At 39.0% G+C, this 23,707-nt stretch overlaps 1 protein-coding gene across 4 annotated transcripts in view; it reads left to right on the top strand.

The window, feature by feature from the left end:
- The window catches only part of PTPN4 (protein tyrosine phosphatase non-receptor type 4), a 176,368-nt gene that overhangs the window by 68,489 nt on the left and 84,172 nt on the right, over positions 1–23,707 (top strand). For 3 of the 4 annotated variants that reach the window (XM_058664392.1, XM_058664390.1, XM_058664393.1), the window contains 6 exons: positions 5,689–5,731; positions 5,807–5,906; positions 9,302–9,346; positions 9,601–9,653; positions 9,992–10,112; positions 12,593–12,680. In XM_058664392.1, coding sequence (XP_058520375.1) covers positions 5,689–5,731; positions 5,807–5,906; positions 9,302–9,346; positions 9,601–9,653; positions 9,992–10,112; positions 12,593–12,680 — 450 coding nt within the window. The remainder of the gene's footprint in view (positions 1–5,688; positions 5,732–5,806; positions 5,907–9,301; positions 9,347–9,600; positions 9,654–9,991; positions 10,113–12,592; positions 12,681–23,707) is intronic. The other variant, XM_058664391.1, reaches the window with a different exon arrangement.

Below are 23,707 nucleotides of genomic sequence, written 5' to 3'. Positions count from 1 at the left end.
TCATGAAACGGAAACAGCCCAGATGTCCACCATGTGGTGAACAGGTAAACCAAATGGTGCATCTGTATGGTGGAGGGTTAGCAATAAAAAGAAATGGTATATTTTTGCACTCACTAGGAAGGCCATGTTTTTAAAGAGCTAATGTAGATAAGGATGTGAGCCAAAGATGGGGCTGTAAGATGACACAGTCACTATGGAAATAAATTAGGTAGTTCTTAAAAATATTAAGTAAAATAAAATTACATACAATCCAGTAACACTACCTCTAGGTATATACCCAAGAGAATAGGAAGCATTTGCATACAAGAAATTGCAGAGATATTGACAGCAGAATTATTCCTAATCAAAGACAGGCGTAACCGAAAGGTTGGTAGTTGGCTAGGAACTGTCATGTGGGGCGCATTGAGAATGATTGCTAATGAGCATTGAATTTCTTTTAGAAGTGATGAAAATAATCTGAAATTAGTAATGTTTACACAACATGGTGAATCTATTAAAGCACACTGACATGTAGACAGCAGATTTTATGATGTGTGTGATATAGCTCAATACAATGCTATATATACACATATATAGTGTGTGTGAGCAGATGCATTTATATTTTCATAAATATTGGTATGTTTTCCTTCATTGAAGTGGTAATTTGTACTCTCACAAGCTATGCATAAGAGTGCCTATTTTCTCACATTTTTGCTATTGTGGTATGTTGTCAAAATTTTTTAGTCTTTCCTATTATTGCTGTTGGGAAGTAGTAAGTTAATAGGGATTCCTTTTTTATGTCTCTAATTATCAGTGTTGAATGTTTTTTCATAAACAATGCCATTCATATCTCTTTGGCTGAACTCCTATCTGTTCTTATCCACTGCCTCTTTTTCTTTTTAAAATTTCATTTATTTATCTGAAAGGTGGGGAGAGAGAGAGGTTGATCTTCCATCTGCCTATTCACAGTTGGAAGTTGAAACTAGCACTCCAATGGGATGCTGGCAGTGCAGGAAGCAGCCTAACCACTGTGTTGCTGGCCTCCCATTGCTTGTTTTTGTATTAGTGTTGGCTTACTGATATCTAAAACTTCTTTTTTCCCAGTTTGCGTTTCTCTCAGCCTGATGGATTATACTGTAAATGCTGTTTTTGCTGTCCAGTTGTTTACTGTAGCATGTTCCTCCTCATGATTTAAACCAAAAACCTAACTCATTGTCCTTATTGATAAAGGGCTATTAGAGTTTCCTAGTGCTTATTGTATTCTAAAGTGTGTTCATTTAAAGCATGTTTATGTGTATGAATGTATGATTTCTGACTCAAGTATTAGTTTTGTGTTGTCACAGTGAGCTCTCATATGCTGGTTCATTTTTCCAGTTCCTACCAGGTGCCTGCTTGGATCATAGCCAGTAGCGAGGAATGCAGTGAGGTCTCCCACTTGAGATCTCACTCCCAGGATCTGCATTAGCAAGAAGCTGGAATCAGTAGCAGAGCCAGATACCAAACCCAGGCACCAAGACAAAGGAGAACTGAATGAAAGGGGCACAAGTTTGCATAGAGTAATTATTCTTGCATTTGTAACTTAGGCAACAGTTAAGCTAAATGAATGTATGGTGTTTTCTTAAAAATGTGAAGGAAAGGGCCCGGTGGTGTGGCCTAGTGGCTAAGGTCCTCACCGGGATCCCATATGGTCGCTGGTTCTAATCCCGGCAGCTCTACTTCCTCTCTATCTCTCTTCCTCTCTGTATATCTGACTTTGTAATAAAAATAAAACCTTAAAAAAATGTGAAGGATAAAAGGTTGACTAGTGCTAGAAAAATAATGATTTCCATGAACAACAAATATGTTTCCTCATTGTGGAATGGGCCGATCCTTGTTCACCACACGGATACATGGAGAAATGTCACACCGAATCGTGACATTCCAACCAGACGCCACAAAGTCTGTCCCATAGAATAAGCTTGATAGAAACTATTTCTTTTTTCTTGTTTTGGAAAGCAGTCTGTCCAAAATGGAGCACATCTCAGACGTGGGTGCGTCAGTTGTATTTTAAAAATTCTGTGAAAAAATATATATATTATAATTATATTATATAATATTATAAAATATATAATATATAAATATATGTGGGAATATATATAGAAAGACATATATAATAGACCACCAGGAATGAACAAAATTTACACTAGGATCAATCAGCTTGCAAATGCACGGAGTGCTTTACACCTAACGGCACATTATAAGAATAGCAGTAGGATTGCCAAAGCTGGAACACTTGAGATGTCCCACAACCTTCCCATGTGGAAGAAGAGAGAGAAATACTTGTAATTGCGGGGGCAGAGGTGGTGGAGACTGGGTTTTCTGTCTGTTTGAAAGTTTGATGTTTTCTGTGAGCACCTCAGCAAGGATTCTGTCCTCTGGCTATTTTTGGAGTGGGTTGTCTGATGCTGTCAGGTTGTCTTATTTACAATCGTGATCATTTTGTTACCCAAGGAATTTAACTCCTGGATTATAACTCTGTGACCAGATAAACTTTCCTGCTTTATTGCTTCTGTGCAACAAAAGAGAGATTGGAAGGAAAAAAAGAGTTTGAAAAGCATATAGCTGGAACCAACCTTGGCAGGAATTTACTTTTTTTTTTTAAAGATTTATTTATTTTTATTGCAAAGTCAGATATACAGAGAGGAGGAGAGACAGAGAAGAAGATCTTCCGTCCGATGATTCACTCCGCAAGTGAGCCGCAAAGGGCCGGTGAGCGCCGATCTGATGCCGGGAACCAGGAGCCTCCTCCAGGTCTCCCATGCGGGTGCAGGATCCCAAAGCTTTGGGCCGTCCTGGACTGCTTTCCCAGGCCACAAGCAGGGAGCTGGATGGGAAGTGGAGCTGCCAGGATTAGAACCGGCGCCCATATGGGATCCCGGTGCTTTCAAGGCAAGGACTTTAGCCACTAGGCCACGCTGCCGGGCCCAGGAATTTACTTTTTAAGCAAGAAAATACTGTCTTTCTTCATGTTGTGTATTCAAAAGGCAAAATAGGATTTTCCTGTGTTTTATAAACAAAGGTTGTAAACAGAGTTTGTGTGGTTTGCTGAGTCAGACAGTGTTTCCAGCCTAAGAATCTATCTCGTTGCCACTTTAAATATTTTTAGTTACATTTATTAAGTACTGCAGTTTGTAGTTTTTTTATTTTGTAACATTTTGTGATTTTTTTTGGTACCACACTGTATATTTCTACAATAGAGCAATTATCAGCCAATGGAATGAATAAAATGGCATAATTTTGCTTTAAAAAATATGAAGAAAAAAATCATTAGATCAGTATATACATGAGTGAGTAGATACATAACTAGGTAGATAGGATCAACAAAGATATTAAATTATACTGAAAACCAACTAGTTATTGGCAAAGAAAATATGCTTCCACCTCCAGTTTTGCTTTTTTTTGAAAAATAGATTTAGTTGACCCTTCAATATGTGTGTGTGTGTGTGTTTGTGTGTGTGTGTCAAAGATTTGTTTCTTTGGGAAAGATAAATAGAGATCTTCTGTCTGCTGGATCATCCCCCAAATGGCCACAATAACCAGGGCTCAGCCAGGCAGAAGCCAGGAGCCCAGAATTCCACCCAGCTCTCCCACATGGATGATAGGCTCCCAAGCACTTGAGTCATCTGCTGCTGCTTTCCAAGACACATTAACAGGGAGCTTGATTAAAAGTGGAGAGCTGAAACTTGAACCAGCAGTCTGATGTATGCATGACAGATAATTGGTTAACTGGCTGTGCCACAATGCTGATGTTGCATCCACTCAACTGCTAAAACAGAATGTTGCATACACCGTGACAGTCACGACAAAGTTTTATTACAATGAGAGGCAAGGCAACTAGCCAACCTGCCAGCTGGGACCAACACCACTTAGCAGATGGCCGTGAACAGCACATTCACAGAGTTTTTATAGGGACAATCCACAATGTCCTGCAAGGTGAGGGAGGAAATGGCACACATTCCCTGCCTATCTCGGATTCATGAACTTGAGGCCCAGCTGGGCCAAACTGAGTAGCTCACAGGTTCTTAAGCAAGCAAGCAAAGCAGAAGCTATCACACAAAAAATATTGCCATTAGCAATGAGCCTTGCTTACTCCATTTTGTTTTCAACTCTACATTGACTCCCCAATAAATATTTTACTACGTTATGTACCAAACCCTATGGTAGGTGCTGCTTATCCTGTATTGACTAAAAGAGATCTTAATACTTTCATGGGGTCTGTAATCTACTGGAGACAAACAAAAGTTACAGTAATTGAGAAAATGTTATAAAGGAAGTTATTGCTTGCTTGTTTATAGAAAACAAATAACTAGGACATAACATGTGACATATTGGTTATGTGATCGATGAAGGTCTTTGTGAGGTGGGAGCATTTGGGCTGAGAATTAGAGATAAAAGAAACTAGCCCTAGGGAGGAAAGCAGAAGAAGGCCTTTCTCCTAGGAAAGGGAAGCTTGAAATCAATGGTCCAGAAGTAGCATCATTGAGAAGTGGAAAGGCTTTTTGTTATGGAACTGTTGAATTACAAGACATAAGAAGGCGCCTTGCAAGCCATAGTGAAGACTTTGGACATAGCACCAAGAAATGATCAAGTGTGAAAAAATTATCAAGAGTGACATAGTCATGTTATATTGTAAAAGGCTACTCCAGCTTCCAGATTTTGGGTGAAGAGGACCATAGTTACAAAAGAAGGTGGGAAATAATTAAGAGGCTAAGATCAAAGTGTAGCCCAGGAACAAGGGTGGGTGACCGAGTAGATAAAGAAGGATTGATTAATTCTAGTCATAGTTTGAAGATAGAGACTCAAATGAGTGTAATGTGTTGAATGTTATGGATAATAGAGAGGAAGGTCTCATGGATTTTGTTTAGCCATTTGTTATTAAAATCCATGTTGTTTTATTTATGTGGAGTGGTATAGTAGAGTCAGATTTATAAATAATAGTAGAAGTACTTCTATTTGTGTATTCCTTTGAAAAATACTATTATATATTAGCCCTTATATCTTCATTTTTAACTGAAAACATTGTAGCATTTGAATTATTTTCTGAATTCATTCATAATCTTCCAGAAACAGAGTTTGATTGGTGTTCAAAGTACTGAGAGTGCTTAAAACTTTCACACTCAAAAATATGTATGATATGCTTCCTAAAGCTAAGCATTATCTCATAAAATTACTAGTTTGGGGGGAGGGTATAAGTGTATTTTTTTCAGGCATAGGGTAAAAGTTAAATTTCTCCTGATAGTGAATTTTCAACTTCTGTATTTGAATTTTATCTAAATCAGAGTATAAAGCCCCACATTTTATTTTATGAAAGATGAACCAAATTTTAAAATTTTTTTGCTAAAATATAATTCAATTAATGCAAATTACTTCACATTGCTGCAGTTATTATAAGCACTTGACTTCTGAAACAGCAGTTGTTAACACATTGTATAACGTGATAGGAGATTCAGCTCTTAAAGCTACTGCACATTCTTTCCATAATTTCCAGCATAAGTTTTGTGTTATATTTGATATGAACAATGTTGTGTGTAACTTAGTGGAATTTTTACGTCCTAAACCTTTTCAGAAATGCAATTCTTGGCACTAATCTTCAAGTGGAACAGTTTTGCAAGAATTGATATATTAGTTCTTATGGAAAAAAGTTATCAGTTTTATTTATTTATTTTTCAGAGGTGGCTGGATCCAAACAAACCAATAAGGAAGCAGCTAAAGAGTGAGCATACATATTTACTTGATGTTTTAAAAATATACATTTCAAACAAAGAATTAATATAATCTGATTAATTAGAACTACTTTTATTAATTCTAGGAGGATCTCCTTACAGTTTGAACTTTAGAGTCAAATTTTTTGTAAGTGACCCCAACAAGTTACAAGAAGAATACACCAGGTGGGTTTATGGAGCGTGTTTTTCTTGAACATATTGTCAGAATTCAAATTTGAGATTTTTTAAATGGGTTAGGCAAAAACAGACTACCACACTGCAATTTTGTTTCCCAACCAGTACCTAGACTAAGTTAAGTTCATTCAAAGGTAATTATTTCCTGCCCTTTTGGTTGGCAGAGTGGGCTTTAAGGCCTCAGGGCCAGCCCATCCAACCATGAGCAGACTCCTAAGCCACACAAGCACTACTGTGAATAAAGGAGTAAACAAATCACACGGAATTTGTATCCAATGAATGCTACAAGGTGAGGATTTATTTTTTTTAAAGTATATTCTACAGATAGTTTCATTGAGGACATCACATTTATAAAATGTATTGCAACATCGTATTGTGAGCATACTGATTCGTAAGTACCTTTGTATTTCCGGTGGTTTTTTTTTTTTTTTTAAATCTTTGGTCCTAAAAAAACATAGTGGACTTTGTGAAGGGTGTTATAGGGAGTGCTGTAGCTTGTTCAGACTTTTCCATACTCCTTTCCTGCCTAGTTCTAGTCTGAGCTTATGTTGCAGTGTTGTTTTATTGTCACTTAACTGGACACCATGTGCTCAGGGATGATCCAAGCAAACATTCTGATAGCTTTCTTGAATATTAGGGTAGACATAAATAGGAATAACAGTGTGATAGCTGATATTAAAATAATGTGAATGATACCCCTGTGTGTTGCTTGAAAGACAGAATCAGTAGCTTAAGAAGCAGAATGACAAAAAAACATTAGCAGTCTATACCTTCTGCAAAGTCTTCACATATAAAAATATATTGACTATATTCAGAATTATCTAAAAGAAAAATACCAAATTAAAAATCTACCTAAATTTACCTATAGATGTCAGCTTTTGGTGAATTTATAATTGATTAGCATACTGTGTTGGAGTAGAGAAACAAAAGGGTAAATTAAAATAGCTGTAGAGTCTTCAGTAGTAAACCAAGTACAGAAAGTAAGATTGACATTCTTCAGGATTCTTTTCTTGTGTTGAGAGGGAAAGGGTGTAATGGCTTACAGGTTCTGGCTTAGACAGTCCTATCGTTTGGAAGCAGTGGTGGTATCCACACTGATTTATTTTGAAAAGCAAAGTTGTGTTATGTGAATACCTTAATACAACATTGTAACCTTTAATCTGTCAGGTTTTGGAGTTGTTGTTTTTAATTAAAATGGCGGTGTTGTATCTTTTACTTAAATAATTTTCTGTTATAAAGCTTCCCCTAATTTTGCATGTACTCCAAGACTGCTACTACTAGGAATCAATGAAAAGTTTCAATTATAAAACAATATTAAGTGCAGTTTACTGTTTGTAGGATTTTACAGTTATAAATGAAGTATCAGTGTCTGCTATAGTTTTTGTTTTATGGAATCAGATTTTAAATGCATAAGAAATATTTGTAACTAAAAAGTAACCTGAAATTGGATTTCTATGTGTTTAATGTTTATGAAAAATTTGTTAATGTAATGGTTAAAATGTTATCATCTATATAGCCAGACAATATGTACTCAGACAATTGAATCTGAATGGTTTTTATTGTGTTAATTCTTTTATAGCTAGTTGAAAACATAAGAACACAATGAATTAGTGTGTCTCGCAGTAACAGTCAAAATAACTTCCAGAAATAGAAGAAAGTGAAATCAAGTTTGATAGCAGTTGAGGAATTGTGTGTTCAGTTCATGGGTTTGGAAGATTGTTTTCGCTAGCAATAATGCTTTATTCAAAAACATGAAATGTTATAGAATGTATTGTTAGATAAAAAGAGTAAATGACTAGTTTTTAATGATTTTCTATCCTGACTTTGAGTTAGAACCACTTAGGGGAGCTTTAAACTGATGTCATGGCTACACTCCTAGATTTGGAATTAACAGGTGTCACACGGAGTGAACTTCCCCAAGTGGTTCTAATATACAGCCGAGGTTCATAGGTACTCTCTTAAAACTTTAGTACTTGGTATTCTTAATGTGATTAGTAACAAGACAGTCTTGGCAGTATTTTCAGGACTGTTGTAGACTAGATTCATAGAACAAAAGATCTACTTTGAGATTTCAGTTCGAATTCACGGGAAAAAATAGTCTGTTTGCATTATTTTGCCAATATTAGCAGATACTGGCATAATTATAATTGGATTTTTCCAATTCCTGAGCTATATCCCCTGGGTAAGTGTTATTACTGTCTATATCCAGATGCAGAATCTGAGGTCCAGCCAAAATATAAGTAACTTATTCAACAGCAAGGAAGCTGGTTAGCCTGGGTCCTGGCTTTTGGTTCCCACTCTGACACTCCTAAATGTGTAGGAGTTATGATATTATGTCAAAGATGTTAATGACCTTTAAATCGTAACTGTAAGATTACTTTTTATCAGGAAGCTGTCACTTTGAATTAGGAAACCAAATGGAAATATGCTGTCTTGGATTAAGTCAGTAATATTTATGATAATGATGCATTAGGCTTCACAGGGAATTTACATCATTAATATATGAAGTAGGGTATTTTTAACATGTCTTTTTTCAAGCAGTGAATATCTGGTTTTCTAAAAATCTTATCTTCTTTGGTAATTTGTGTTTGGTCAGAGAGCTCTTTAATGATTTCACTTTGCTGTACTGGAATTTTTTTTTTTTTTTTTTTTTTTTGGCTTTTGACTCTTTAATTGGGTAAAGCAAGAGTTTAAAAATTCTCTTTTACCATTTAAAACTACAAAATTTGGTCTTCTGTGAACATTATATACCACAGGTGGTGCCTGGGCATTTTGATCATTGTGAGTAAATGGCATACCCGCTGTGGGGTGATAGTCTTATCATGAAGTATTTCTGGTTTTGCTGGTTTTAAAGCACATGTGGTATTCGACGGTTCTAATTATGATCAATGGTAAGGAAAGGAACGTAAGATGGAAGCACACGTGGTGCCCAGGAGGTGGGAAAGGGCTGCTCTACAGCAAGCTTCATGCTGAGGTAGCACCAAGGCTTGTTCTTTCAGTCAGCTATTTAGTGGAGTAAAAAGTGTGATTTTCTTTTAATGGTCTTAGTGTCTTAGCAGCATCATCTGTCCTGTGCTTCTGGCACTTAAATTAACTTTCTCTGCTTTCCAGTTCTTTCTGCACATGTCAGTCCTCAAAGTGCATCTTCCTGAACCATGCAAGTCTTTTATTCTTGAGCAGTTTTAAAAGGAAAGTTAGTGAAATAAAGTGTTTGAAAAATAAAATTTGATTCATCAAGGAATTTTTGAAAGATTTGTGTTTGTGAATTCATGAAAGTTTCTAAAATACCTTTATATGTGCTATGTGTATATGATAAAGATGTAAGCATACAGTCTCTTATACCTGAAGTTGTTAAAAGTATAATAAGTGTTATCTTTCTTTTAAAGGTACCAGTATTTTTTGCAAATTAAGCAAGACATTCTCACTGGAAGGTGGGCTACTTAATTTTTTTAATGTGTAATGGACTTTTAAAATAATGTCTAATTCTATATTTTTGAAGTAATTTGTATAATTGCCAACAAATTTGTCAAAAAATGGCTACATGTACTATGAATTCCTTTCACGAGATAAGCTAATTTCTTAATCATTTTAAAAACACAAACTTCATGTTTAATATTAAAGTTAATAATACTTTGGGGGTTATTATTTAAGATTGAGTAATGTTTTCTGTGTTTGTTTTTTTTAGATTGTCCTGTCCTTGCAACACTGCTGCCCTTTTAGCTTCATTTGCTGTTCAGTGTAAGTATCAGCTCACATGCAGTGTGTTATTTTTGCTCTGCATTGATGGCGCTTCGTCTTTCACGTGGGAACACTTTAGACATGTCACCAAGCAGAAGGTAGTAACTGCAGAAGAAATATAATGCTGTGTCTGAGTAGTTAGTAAGAGCTTGTGGATCTTAAAAAAAAAGTTGTGTCTGAGATTAATTAAACTTAGAAGAGTATTGTTTCAGTTTGCTTACTTTAGATGCATATTTTATTTCCAAAAATAAAAGGAACTTAATGATACTTCTGATTTGCTATAATAGTAACTGATAAAATTACTTACTAAAATGTGAATATTTTCTTCTCATTATTAGCTGAACTTGGAGACTACAATCAGTCAGAGAACTTGCCAGGCTACCTCTCAGATTATTATTTCATTCCTAATCAACCTCAAGATTTTGAAAAGGAAATTGCAAAATTACATCAACAGCATATGTAAGGATTGATTTAATTTTCTATGTATTTGATGAACTTCTTAGTGGCATTTTTTTCTAGAGAGCTTAAAAATACTCCTGATTTCCTTGATTGTTATATACAATAACATTGTTTGGAAGAAATGTTAGTAATTACCTGAAAATATTCCTGGAGTGGGCATTTAATATAGTGGTTACGATACCTGCATCCCAAATCAGAGGACCTGCGCTTGATTTCCTATAACTCCAGCTTCCACAAAAGCAGACCCAGGGGCTGGTAATGATGGCTCATTGGGTTCCTACCACAAACATGGAAGAACATTGCCAGCTCCTGACAGCAGCTCCAACCAAGGAATAAACCAGTGAATAAGAGAGCCGTTTGTCTTTCTCAAATAAATAAAAACAAGCATTTACATGTCATTGTTTAGTTTATGACTACATATGCTTGTATTCATTTCTTTGTTTTTTAAAGATTTATTTATTTTTATTGGAGAAGGAGACACAGAAGGTCTTTCATCCACTGGCTAGCTCCCTATGTGGACACAACAGCCAGAGCTGCGCTGATCCAAACCCAGAAGCCAGTAGCAAGGAACTTCTTCTGGGTCTCCCACACAGGTGCAGGATCCCAAGGCTTTGGGCTATCCTCTAGTGCTTTCCCAGGCCACAAGCAGGGGGCTGGATGGGAAGTGGAGCAGGCAGAACACGAATTTTGCCCATATGGGATATTGGCACTGCAAGGCAAGGATTTAGCCACTGAGCCATTGTGCTAGACCTTGTGTTCATTTCTGTTAGGAACCATAGAGGCATACAGAAACTCATTTATTTACTACTCTATTAGGTTATTAATAGTAGATATGTCAATCTATGTAGTAATTCGTTCAAGTTTTTAGCTCTGTGAAAGTAGTTAGTTTAGTTTGGTGATGATCTAAGAGGAGAATGGAAATGTTAAAGAACACTGAAATTTCATTGTGGCATGGCCCATTTATCTAAAACAAAGTGTTAAGTTATAGCCCTTTACATATATTGTACGATCCACAAGCTAGACTAATTTGTGCATTTTAAATGGTTGAAAAACAAAGAAAAACAAAAAGCATGTGTAGCCTGTGAAATTTTATGAATTTCAGTGTTATTTAAGACTTACTAGGACATGGATACCCTCATTTGTTTTTATGTCACTTGTGACTGCTTTCATAGTGTGTCGCAGAGACCGTATTGAAGGAAATCCTGAAATACTACTCTTCCCAGGGACATCTATTCTGACCCCTAATGTAAAATGAACAAGTTGCTAAGAGTTTTAATAAGAATGGTGTAATGCAGGGGGGATATTTTGGTTTAAAAGTATGTGTCATTTACAATTAAAGTTCTGCATATATACAGCACATCTGAATCAAATGGTTTGGAGATAAGCCAAATTTTTAAAGTATACCAATAATATAATTCTCTTATATATAATATTAGAAAAAATTGTGCGTTTAACAAGATATTAATTCTATATTTCTATTTTGTTTTTAAAATGATTTATCAAATCTTCTAACAACAAAAAATAGAAATATGCAGTTTGACTAAGGGAATCTTGTATTTAATATAGTTGAGTTTATAGAAATGGAAAGCATGTCTGCTTTTAGAGATTTATATTTGTTATGAACATGCATTGGCGGCTTGTTGGCTTCTTTGCTTCTATAGGTTACTGCTTCTCTTTGCTCAGGTGTGATAATGAAGTTGCTTCTGGAACATGTATGAAATAAGAATAAATCTATTTTTAAAGGCTTTGCATTTAGACCATGGTTCTCGAACTTATTAAGAATCATTTGGGACTCTTGCTAAATGTGAACAATTCGGAAATGATTCTTTCTGAAACTCGGCTTCAGAAACTGATGGAGGACCAGTTTTTCTCCAGCCTGTTGTCATTGCATTTTTATAAGATATTTGGAGAGAGAAGAAAATAAGTAAATTACTGTTGAAATAAAATGGAGAAATAAAATATAGGCATTAAAAGAAAAACCAAGTGCAATATTTTTGGGGTTGTGGTCCGTAGACATAAAATCACTTGACTGTTATCAAAGGCATTAGTGCTGTCAGTTGCTGTGCTTGTGAGTCAGCACCTGTCTGTGCACCCTGCTCTGAGAGGCTGGTCTGGAGGGTGCCTTAGAATCTTCTTGCTTTTAGAAGCACACTGAGGGATTTCAACGCAGACATGGAGTATGAACCAGACTTTAAGAAATACAGATTTCAGCTTATATCTTTTAGTGATTGCCTTTGTTATACCCATAAGAGCATCTAGCGTTTTTTTTAAATCACTGTTTTAACTGTAATTTTAGAAAATAATCATTTGGATTACTGAAAGTGTCCCCTTTGTTTATTACTATAGAATAGTAGCTCTATATGTGTTTTGTAAAGGGTTTAATTACACTGCTTATAGTTTTCTGGGTTCGTGACATTTTAAAAATTTGGCCATACTTGTGACTGATCTAACATTTATTGTAATGATTGATTTCTTTACAGAGGCTTAACTCCTGCAGAAGCAGAATTTAATTACCTAAATACGGCACGTACCTTAGAACTCTATGGAGTTGAATTCCACTATGCAAGGGTAAGTGAAGAAGACTTATTTTGATGTTGTGAGTCAGATTCCATTGAACCACAGCTAGTTTGTTTTGTTTTTGCTTTTTAATGCCTTGGTAAGATTAAGTGGTGATTGGAATTGTTTGTATCTGTTACCTATGTAATTGTATAAAGTTTCTCTCTAAATATTTTCATAGTAACTTAAGATTCAATACTTGATGGGAAGGATGTTTCTCATTTTTCATCAAGATGCTGCTTCATGTCCTGAATATAATGTTTTCATATCATAAGAAATAGTACCTTTAGATCAGTTTACCAAATACATGTAAAGTTATAGCAAAGGTGGTGTATAATACATTTGGTTCAAAGATGCTTTCATACCATTTAGTGCCATCATGATAATTTTCATTCAAAAAGCACAAAATAGAGCATTAAGTTTTTCTCACATCTTTTTATTAAAATAGAATTCATAATTGCTGGCTTTTCTTGTACAGTATTCTAAACTTTTTCCTGGCATCAAACTTGGCTCCTCTTGAAAAACTGTTGTTTCTCTGCCTGTCAGTGTAATTGGGGTGGCGATCCATGTGTACCTCGCTCTCTTCACTTATATTCTTTCTGGTTAATTTTTTTTTTTTTAGATTGGGGTGTGTGTTTCAGAAGTGCCTGGACTACAGCTGTTCTCTATCACTAGTGAAAAGTGGGATTACAAGTCATCTCTAATTGAGATAGCTGTAGCATTTATTCTCCTGGGAAAGAGTGTTGAGCCAGTTAAGGGTTTCAGTTTAATTGCAATTGAAGGACTAAACTTTTCCTTAGGTAATTATTTTTGACTTTATCTCTATGTGCAAAAAAGCAAGCTTTATGTAGAAATTCTATTCCCTGTAATGGTTTGATCCCTTAGGACTTCATTTGACTGTGTTCTGGGAAAGGAGCTTTGTTCTCCTGTTTTATGTTGGTCTGTCTGTAAAAGGACAAGATGAAAGGCTTTCCTTAACTGTGTCTTGTGATTCCATGTTAGTATAGGAAGGGCAGACATATGACATGGCTTTTGTAATACCTGTATTCCTTATTGGAGTGTGAACTCCTCTACTTCAAGCAGCAGATGACGGCTCAAGTACTTGAATCCCTGCCACCCCATAGAATACCTTTGCCTTCAGGCCCAGCCCTAGCTTTTAGCCCTTTGGGGAGTTAACCAATGCAAAGAGGAGCTTTCTTTCACTCTGCCTCTCAAATAAACAGAAAACAAGTCAATAAAAAGTAAAAACAAATTAATAAATTGTGTGTGAAATTCTGTTGAACTTTTGTTTTGGGGGCTATTACTTTGAACACAATTCTCCAAAATGTAACGTAAGTAAAAATTAATTACTAATGGAATTTTTTCCATCATCAACATCATCATCATTATTATTTTATGATGCAGTTCTACAGGCCATACACAGTCATAAGTCCATCATTGTGGGCATAGACAATGACAGGGAGTCCAGCATCCGATTATCAAGATATAGTCAACAGTTTCATTGGGAGGCCATCTTTGATCTGGAAGTAGATGCGTATTGCATTGTATCCTCACATCTGGATATGATACTCTCCATTACATAGCTACTATACATCCCCTTAAATAAAAAGCCACAAAACAAAATCAACAACAGGAAGAAAATTAGAAATTAACAACACCATGAAGTTAATTAACATGCTACTGAATGACTAATGTGTTATTTAATAAGTCAAAAAGAAAATCAAGAACCTTTTTGCAGAAAACGATGCTACTGTATGACCTGTGAGTCAGTGAAGAATTTATTATGAGAAAAAAAAACTATTTTGAAGAAATGAAAAATAAAAGCATCAGAATCCATGCGATATAGTTTCCACTGATCTTTGTTGATGAGATGTGTCTCTCATAGGCAACAGATAGATGAGTTTTGTTTTTTTAATCCAGTCTACTAAACTATGACGTTTGATTGGTGTGGTTAAGCCATTTAACATTCAGGGTTAATATGAATAGGTGGTCATTTGGTCCTGTCATTTTAGCAATGGATTGTTTATTGTTTGATTTAATCTTTTTTTGTTGTTTTACTGCGATGGTCTTCACATTTGCTTTTTATTGGTAGGTGGTATTTTTCTCTGTTAAGAACGTGTCTAAGTATCATTTATAGGGCAGGTGTGAAGAGGCGTATTTTTTTAAGCTTTTCTTTACTGTGGAAGAATTCTATTTCCTTTTCAAAGACAAAGGAAAGTTTTTCTGGGTACGTTACTCTGGGGCTGACAATATTTGCTTTTAGAATCTGAAATGTGTTGCTTCATTCTCTTCTGGCCTGTAGAATTTCCTGTGAGACATCAGCTGTAAGTCTGTTTCATTCCTATATAGGTCAGTTGATTTTTTTTTCTCATGTACATTTGAGGAGGTTTTCTTTTATGTTCACTTAAAGAGAGCTTGATTATCATATGTCATGGTGAAGATTGCTCTTTGTCAACCCTGTTGGGAGTCTTTGCCCCTCCTTTATATTGTTTCCTAATTCTTTCTCCAGGTTAGGGAAGTTTTCGTTTATTATTTCATTGAATACAGCTTTAAACCCAGCTTCTCTTTCTGTGCCTTCTGGAACTCCGTAACTCTTTTATTTGACCTTTGAATAGTGTCTTAATTCTTGTACACTTTTTTTTTAGCTTGACCCAGCTCTGATTCCAGCTTTTTGATTATTCAGCCACCGTGACAAGAAATAACTTTCAATTCTGAGATTCTTTCTTCTGCCTCATTCCTTCATTCTATTATGGAGACTTTCCACAGAATTTTTAATTTGCTCCGTTTTGTCCTTCATTTCCAATAATTCAGCTTGATTTTGTTTCACTGTTACTATTTCCTTTTTGACATACTCCTTGATTCCTTGAACTCCTGTATGTGTTTCTCGTTGTTGTAAGAAGCTTTATAATGAGTTTTCTGAATTCTCTATCCCCCATTTCTTTGATATATTCCTCAGTTAATCCCAAGGTTTGTCAAAGGCTTTTGCTCCTTTGCAGGAGAGTCTTCAGTAATATTCATTGTGCCGCTATCTCTTTTTTTCCTCTTGGTGATTGTACTTCTGGTTAGCAGGCTTTTTTCCTTAGTGTAGCTTTCTACACTGGTCTACAGTTCAATTTTACTGATTGTGGTTGGTACCTGGCTCTTTGCAGTCACTTGTGCCACTCCTTCCAGCAAATTTCAGATCTGGGCTCTTATGTTAGGCTTCCAACATGGTGTCCGTAGCCCCTGCTCCTGGCATTGGCACTCTGCTCCTCCTGTGATCTCATGCTGAGGCTGTACCGTTGTCTGTACAATCTTTTTCCCACTTCCAGTACAAGCAGTTCCCAGGATTAGGGAGACACCAGGTGTCCCAAATATTTTGGTGGTTATTGGCACTGATCTTGCCAGAACCTGCTGGCTGTTAGGGCTGAGGGCCACCTGGACCTCTTTTGACCCATAGGATGCCAAAGTCGGCATTGTTTTCCCTGTGGGACCAGTGCAATGCACTGAGCTTAGTGAGTTCACTCCCAGCACAGCACATGTACACAGCCTTTGCCTGGTAGCAACTGGTAGAGTTCTGGATCTGCTGGCCGTTAGGTCTGGTGGTTACATGGGCCTGTTTTGGGTGGAACCTGTAGTTTGCTATGGCAGTACAATGCGCTGAGCCGAGATAAGTTTGCTGCAAGCTCAGTGCATGCACAGTCCTGTCCTACAGACTGTCTTGCTATACAAAATGGCACCCCATGTGGCTCTTGTGAGTTTCTGGGCTGTGAGAACCACCCTGTTCCTGTACCGCCTGTTTGGGATCTGCTGCTGTCTCTGTTCCTGGTTGAATCAAACAAATCAGCAGGACAAGCAATTCTTTGGGTTCACTTCCTTAGTTCCTGGTGAACTCCTCTTCCCACCAGGCTGCTGGTGGAGCTCTGTTTGCCGCTCACTGACTGCTGCTGGGTTATCGGGTCACTGCAATGGCGCGCCTTTATCTCCGCTGCTTTCCCATGTCCATCTCCAGGTGCCTCTCTGCTGTCAGCCTGTCCTCTCTTACTTCCTGGAATGTGCCCTCTCTGCTTCATCCTGACTAATGATTCTCTGTCTGCTTAGATGTGTGCTTACCCTATTCTGCCATCTTGATTATCCCGACATATTGTCTTACAACTAATGTAATTTTTAAAATGTAGATTGTGGTAAAGAAACGAAAAGGAGCACCCAAATTTGTGATTTTACTCCTTAGCTGTTTTCTAAATGCAACTTTAAATTTAGAGACTGTTTTCAGTTGAAGTATGGAACATGTTGATTTATCTTTTTTTTATTAATCTTACTTAGTTGCTTAGGGTACAAAGGATCAAGGGTTACAGGAAAGTGGGTAATACTGTTGTTTCCGCACTAATATCATCATTTTTCCCCCTGGATCTGAGGTCAGGGGAGAAACAAAAGGAAAAGCCCCACTCAGCCTCCCTCCCATCCCAGGTCCCTGTTGCGAGGCACTCTCCAAGGGTCCTGCTCAAGCAGATTTGATAGTTCAGCAGTTCTGAATTGCTGCCAGTCTCCATGTTCTCTAATTCAAATGACAAGGCTAGCTTTCATATATAAACTATATTATAATAATTTTATGAAGATAATTTTTAATTTCTAAGGTTATACATAGATTGTAAGGCCGTGTCTTACCCCAAAATATAGTGTTAGAGTACAAGAATTTAAATGTTTTTACAGTTTTATTTCATTTTTGTTGTTGTTCACGTAGTTGACAAGAATGATGCCCATAAGGACCACTAAATAGGTTGGCGAGGGTTAAGGTATGGGGGAAGGTATATTAGACAAATGCTTCTAATTTTCCCTTTCTTCCCCTTTTTTCTGTATGTGGGAGTGGGGAGGGAGGAGGCTACTACCAGCTGCCAAACTATATCAGTACCTGGAGGTGGTATATCCACTTGATGTCATGTTGGATACCCCAGTGTGGAGAAGAATGTACCAGGGATCTTGCTTGAGTAGTTTTGAGAGTTCTGAACTGTTGGTTTTGCTGCTCTGAGGTTGAGAAAATCCTTCCAAGATCCACTGACTGACAGAGTCCATCCTAGTGCTCCACTTACCCAGACATTGGCTGCATAGCTCAGTCAGGAAAGTTGTCCAACCTGTTCTGCTCTCCATCTTCTTACATGGCACAGTGTCCTCTGTAGGTCCAAATGCGCTGGCCATCATGTCCTCCTTATGTACCTGGGGATTCTGTCCCCTGCAAAGGCATCAGCATTTGAGAAGGCCCAGTCCTGAAACATGTATTCCAAGGCAGGACCACAAATTCTATGGTTCTCATTGTTTCTGGAGTTTTGAGTCAGTGGTCAGTTGAGATTCTTCCCAAGAAACTTCACCAGGGGTGACTGCAGACCTGGTTCTTGCATATGCGAGCCATTACAGGGTCTGTTTCAGTTAATTACCCATATCGGCCTATGCACACACTGTTGATTTTACTTGCCCAGTGAATTCCATCCCCAGCCGCATGTCAAAAGCAAACTGAATGTTGCGGCCCAATCCAGCCCAGCATGCAGAAGACCTGGCCCACACACACCAGCAGGAACTGCAGCGTAACTGGGCCAACCTCTATAACCCCCACCATGCCTGCCCCCAGCCCCAGTTTCTGTGCTTGCCAGTATGTGCAGCAAACTAGTCTGGTCAGTGCACCGTCCCTGTTGAGCTGTTTTATGTAACTGTGGATGTTGCAGCTTAGCTCAGCACACCCACCCCACAACTATAAAACCCAGTTCTGGACCATTCCCAGCCCTAGCTGTCATGCACACAAATGGGAGCTTAGCCCAGCAGAGGAATGTCCATAGTTTCCCTACTAGGCCCAATCCCAGTTTCAGATCTTACACTTTCCAAGGAGTGCTGCTTCAGTCTGACAGGACTTGCACCCTGTCCCAGCACTTTCTGGCAGATGCTGTGGCAAAAACCCAGTCAGTCAGCACTTATCCTGGCTCTTGTATGTACCAGCAGATGCAGTGGCCTGGTGTACCCTATCACTCCACAAAACCCAGCTAACAAGCAGGTCAGCGTTTTTTGCAGCTGCAGCCCTACCAAGGTCTGGTGCAGTCTAGTCTGCCCCCAGTCTCAGCTGTTACATTCACCATTTGGAGCAATGGCCCACTTGGGAATTCCCACAGCCCCCCAGCTAGGTTCACTCCCAGTCTGTGGTCTTAGATACACTCATGGATGCTGCATCCCAGTCTGGCATGGCCCATCTCATCTTGACATTTGCCCACAGGTACTACAGGTATTACAGCCTGACTTAGCTCTGCCTGCCTCTAGTTCCAGCTCATGTTGGAACATGCACTGCAGCCTAACCCAGCTCACCCCAGCCAGCCCGCAGTATCGGCCCTAATGTGAACTGGCTGTGTTGCCACCCAATCGGCCTGTCCAAAACCCCGTCCTGGTTCTCAAATACATCTGCAGTGGGTGCTGTGAACTGGCCCAGCCTGACCCTCCCCCAGACCTGAGCCACACAAGTGCTGGCTGGTACTGTAACTTGGCCTCTCTGGGCTACTTCCAGCCTCAGTTCTTCCATTTACCAGCAGGGACTGCATCCGTAGAGAGTTCCTCAAGATCCTCTATCGGGTCACCTCTCGATTACAGATCTCATATACACTGATGAAGTGCTTGGCCCAGACTGACTTGACCCACTTCCTGCCCTGACCTAATCCTTGTCTTGGCCCTTGCTGTTAGATGCTATATTCTGGCCTGGCCCAGTCGGCCCCCAGTTCCACTGGTGAGTGCTAAGCCTAAGCCTACACAGCCTGTCTCCATTCCTGCCTCTCATGAAAACCGGTGAGTGGGATAGCCTAGCCCGATGTGGCCCACACCCTGTCTTGTCTCCTGCAAATGCCAGTATACTATGGCTTGGCCAAGCCCTGCCAGTCTACCCCCAAGCCAGCCCACACAACAGCCAACAAGTGGAGCATCCTTGCCTGATCTGGCCCACATCCAGCCCTGACTCTCATGCTCACCAGTGGGAGCTATAGCCCACCAGTAGAGTTTCCCAAATTCCCCCACCAGGCCCACTCCCAAGTCCGGATCTCACATGTGTCAGTGTGTGCTAGAGCTCTGCCTGGCATAATCCCTCTTATTCCATCTCAGTCTTCGTGTGTGCTGGTGGATGTTGTGGCCCGGCCTGCCCCAAACTCAGTTGTTGGGTGCACCTGCAGTTGTTGCAGCTTGGATCAGCGTGGCCTGTTCCCAGCCCCTGTACCCATGAGTATCGGTGAGTTTTATGTTCATGACTAGCCCAGCCCAGCACCACCCCCAGCTCTTGGGCAAACCAGTGGATATTGCAGTCCCCACAGGGGTGAGCCCACAGATCCCCTACAGAATATGCCCACAACACCCATCTCCAGATAATGTCTTAGCTCAACCTAATATGGCTCACCTCCTGCCACAGGTCTCCTTGATGGGTGCTATGTTCTAGCCCTGTCAGGCAGTCCCCCAGCCCTAACTGGAGGCAGTAGGTAGTACCAGCTAGCACAGCTCAAGTCTCCCATGTGGACAGGTGCATGGTCTTACCCAAAAAGGTCCTCTGTTTTCCCTCCTTTAAACCTCAGTCTCAGCTCTCTAGCTTACCTACAAGTGCAATAGCCTGTTTGGTGGAAGTCCCCCAGAAGTCATTCCTCACCTGTAACATGCTCCTTCAGCAGTCCTCCCTCCCATACATCCCCATACCCTCTTCCCTCAGCAATCCAAAGCAATCCACAACCCCTTTGCCCACAAGCGCACCAGTCCCACAGCCCAGTTTTCCAGGTGGTGTGGTATGTCAGCCTGAGGCCCTGCCTGCCTATTCAGGACCCGTACATGTTTGTGCACAGGTTCCCAGACCACATCTGCCCCCAACTAATTTTCAAAAAAAAAAAAAAAAAAAAAAGGACCTGGCGGCATGGCCTAGTGGCTGAAGTCCTCACTTTGAACGCACCGGGATCCCATATGGGTGCTGGTTCTAATCCCGGCAGTTCCACTTCCCATCCAGCTCCCTGCTTGTGGCCTGGAAAAGCAATCAAGGACGGCCCAAAGCCTTGGGACCCTGCACCCGTGTGGGAGACCTGGAGGAAGTTCCTGGCTCCTGGCTTCTGATCGGCACATCACCTGCCATTGTGCTCACTTGGGAAGTGAATCATCAGATGGAAGATCTTCTTCTCTGTCTCTCCTCCTCTCTGTATATCTGACCTTGTAATAAAAATAAATAAATCTTAAAAAAAGAATAAGTAACTGTACTGGTACTGGTACTGGTATTGTTACATTAATCAGGCCCAAAATGCCCACCAGCTACTAGCTGCTTTTCTCCCAGCAGTGTAACATTTGCCTAAGTATAAGACAACCTAGGCAAGGAATTTAAATTTTAAGTGATCAGTGTTAGTTAGAAACATATTTCATACACATACAGAGAAAGACTTAGGGAAGGTTATTTTGCTCATGTATGGTTATTGAGGGCTTAAGAAAAGAATAGCATGCTCTATGAACTTGAAGGGTAATGTAGCATTAAGAACAAAAATATTTAAGGTGGAAAGAAGAGGAAGTATAGTATAAAATTATTTTAAATTGAATATCACAGCAAAAATATACTTGAAATATTTTATTTTTATAAGCAAGTTGTTTTCTTTGTGTCTTTAGAAGTCAGAGTATAGGGCCAAGCTATACTTAACAAACTCCAAAATATGGTGAAGTCTGAGAGCAGTCATTTTGGTGGATCTGTTGTGTACTGACGTAGTGTTTCTTGGCACTAAGTATTACCTCATGATCAAAACGTCAATTATCTGTGCCCTCGTGGATCTCACAGGACAGTGAGGAGGAAGAAATGGAATACAAAGTAAAAATTAAACATGAGAAAATAGCAAGGAGAAAATGGAGAGAGCTGTGAAACTATATAGCAGTAAAATCAAATCCAGCCTGCGAATAAGGGATAGTGAAACTTCTTAGAAGTAATATATTTACTTTTAAGTGTATAATACAAAGTATTAAATGGAGAAGAATAATCAAGAGCCTGATTTTTGCTATAGACCCATCTGCATGACTGAAAATTTAAAATTAAGAGGAAAGCTGCATATTGGAAAAAAAAATTACTATGGCTAGAAGATTATATAAATAAAAAATAGGAAATGGTAAAAGAAAAAAAAAGGAAAAATAATTGCAGACTTTAAAGAAAATGAAAAAAGGTTTGAGGGGAGGCAGCAATGAAATATGTAACATAGTACACGAGTTGCGGGGTGGGGGGTGACAGTAAGGTTCAGTTTCTGTTAGTTTTAGCACATGAATAAATTTGACCTCTGGCACAGTCAGAATACAGAATTTCCATCCCCACAAAGAACACATACTGTGCCCTTGTAGTTGACCTTGATGTCTGGCAGCTACCTTTCTAGTCACTGAACCATACTTTTGTCTTTTCAGACGCCAAATGAATGGAATCTTCTCCCATGTTACCTTTTGAGAATGACTTTTTCAATGTATTTGAGATTATATTGAGATATATTTGAGATTGTTGAACATAGTGTGTGTTTTCAATAGGTCACTGCTTTTTATCACTGGATAGCAGACTGCTGTGTGGACGTAAATGGCTTGTCCATTCACCTTCAAGGACGTCTACAGTGTTTCTAGCTTTGTGATGGTGTTGTGTTTTATTTGATTTAAAGAGCTGCTGCAAACACTCATGGGTTTTTGTGTTGCTTGTACTTTTTCATTTCTTTGGGGTCAGTTCTGAAGCATGGAGTTGCTGGGTCATAGGGTAAGGACTTCCATGTGTTTACCTCTTGGTAAAATTATAAAACTGGCATGGGGATTGTGGCACTGCTATTCACCACTACTTGGGATGCACCTGGGAAGCAGCAGATAGTGCTGAAGTGCTTGAGTCTGCCCATACACACGGGAAACAGGTGGTGTGGCCTAGGATATGGGCCACCATTTGGAGGAATGAACTGGAGATTGGAAATCAATCAGTGAGTATTTCCCTCTGCCCCCCCCCCTTTCAAATAGATAAATAAATAAATAAATCTTTGCAAAGCAACTGCTGAGCCTTTTTCTAGAGGGACTGTCGCTTTGCTTCTCCACCAGCAGTGGCAAGTTCCATTTGATTCATAACCCTCCTGCCTACGTTATTTTCAGGTTTTTTTTTTTTTATAAAGTTTACTTAAAAGGTGAGGAAATCACAGGCACAGAAGACCATGTTCAGGGATGGAGTGGACTGGGAAGGATCTTCCATCCTGTATCTGTGGAAAGCAATTGAGTGCCCCCTCCCTGTTACCTCACTTCTTACAAGAATGGGAGACAAGAGTGGTTGCCTGATTTCACCTCCAGGCCCCAAATGAAGGGAAGTATGTCCTTGGGGAAGGTTATTTAGTTGACATATAGGTAGATGGAATTACATAGTGCAGGGTAGGTATAGATAGCTGCCTATTTGTTTCATTTCATTCACCATTCAGAGATTCCTGACCTATAATCTTAAGGATTGCTGACAGATATAGATTCATCACATCTTCTGTAGCTGCTTTCTGCTGATAAAGGGGCATAGGACTTGCCTGTCTCGCATTCGGGAATCTCTCCCTGTCTCATCTAATGAGTTTGTCTCACGAGCCAGATAACTTCCAGTCAGTGTCATTGGCTGTGTCTCCGCATCATTAACATTACTCTGAAAAGTTGATGGCTTCTGAACAGGCAAGTTTATCAATCAGCAAGAGGAAAATTGGGAAGAAACCAAATGTTTTGGTAAAGTGCTCTTTGAGAAGGGAGATTGCATTTTATTATTTCCCAAATAGTGGATGATGACATATTGTCCCTATGCAGATTATAAAATCACCTGTCTTGAGTTTAAAGATTTTTAATATCCTTTTAAGTGAACACACTACCAGTGGAGCAGAGGTGAAAGATTCCATTAATCGCTGCACAGACTCCTCGTGGTTCTGTAAATATATATTCTAAAGCCTCTCGGTTGTCTAAGACTACTTTAGATAATGTCCACAGATTTGGGGAAATTGACCTGAAGAATAGGCAAAATTACCTGACACAGTAGTGATCAAGTTTTTAATATTTACGCCAAT

The sequence above is a fragment of the Ochotona princeps genome, chromosome 5 (genome assembly GCF_030435755.1).
Source record: "Ochotona princeps isolate mOchPri1 chromosome 5, mOchPri1.hap1, whole genome shotgun sequence".
NCBI classification, from domain to species: domain Eukaryota; kingdom Metazoa; phylum Chordata; class Mammalia; order Lagomorpha; family Ochotonidae; genus Ochotona; species Ochotona princeps.
The sequence above is the reverse complement of the archived record's forward strand: the minus strand, read 5'-3'. Positions and strand labels throughout refer to the sequence as shown.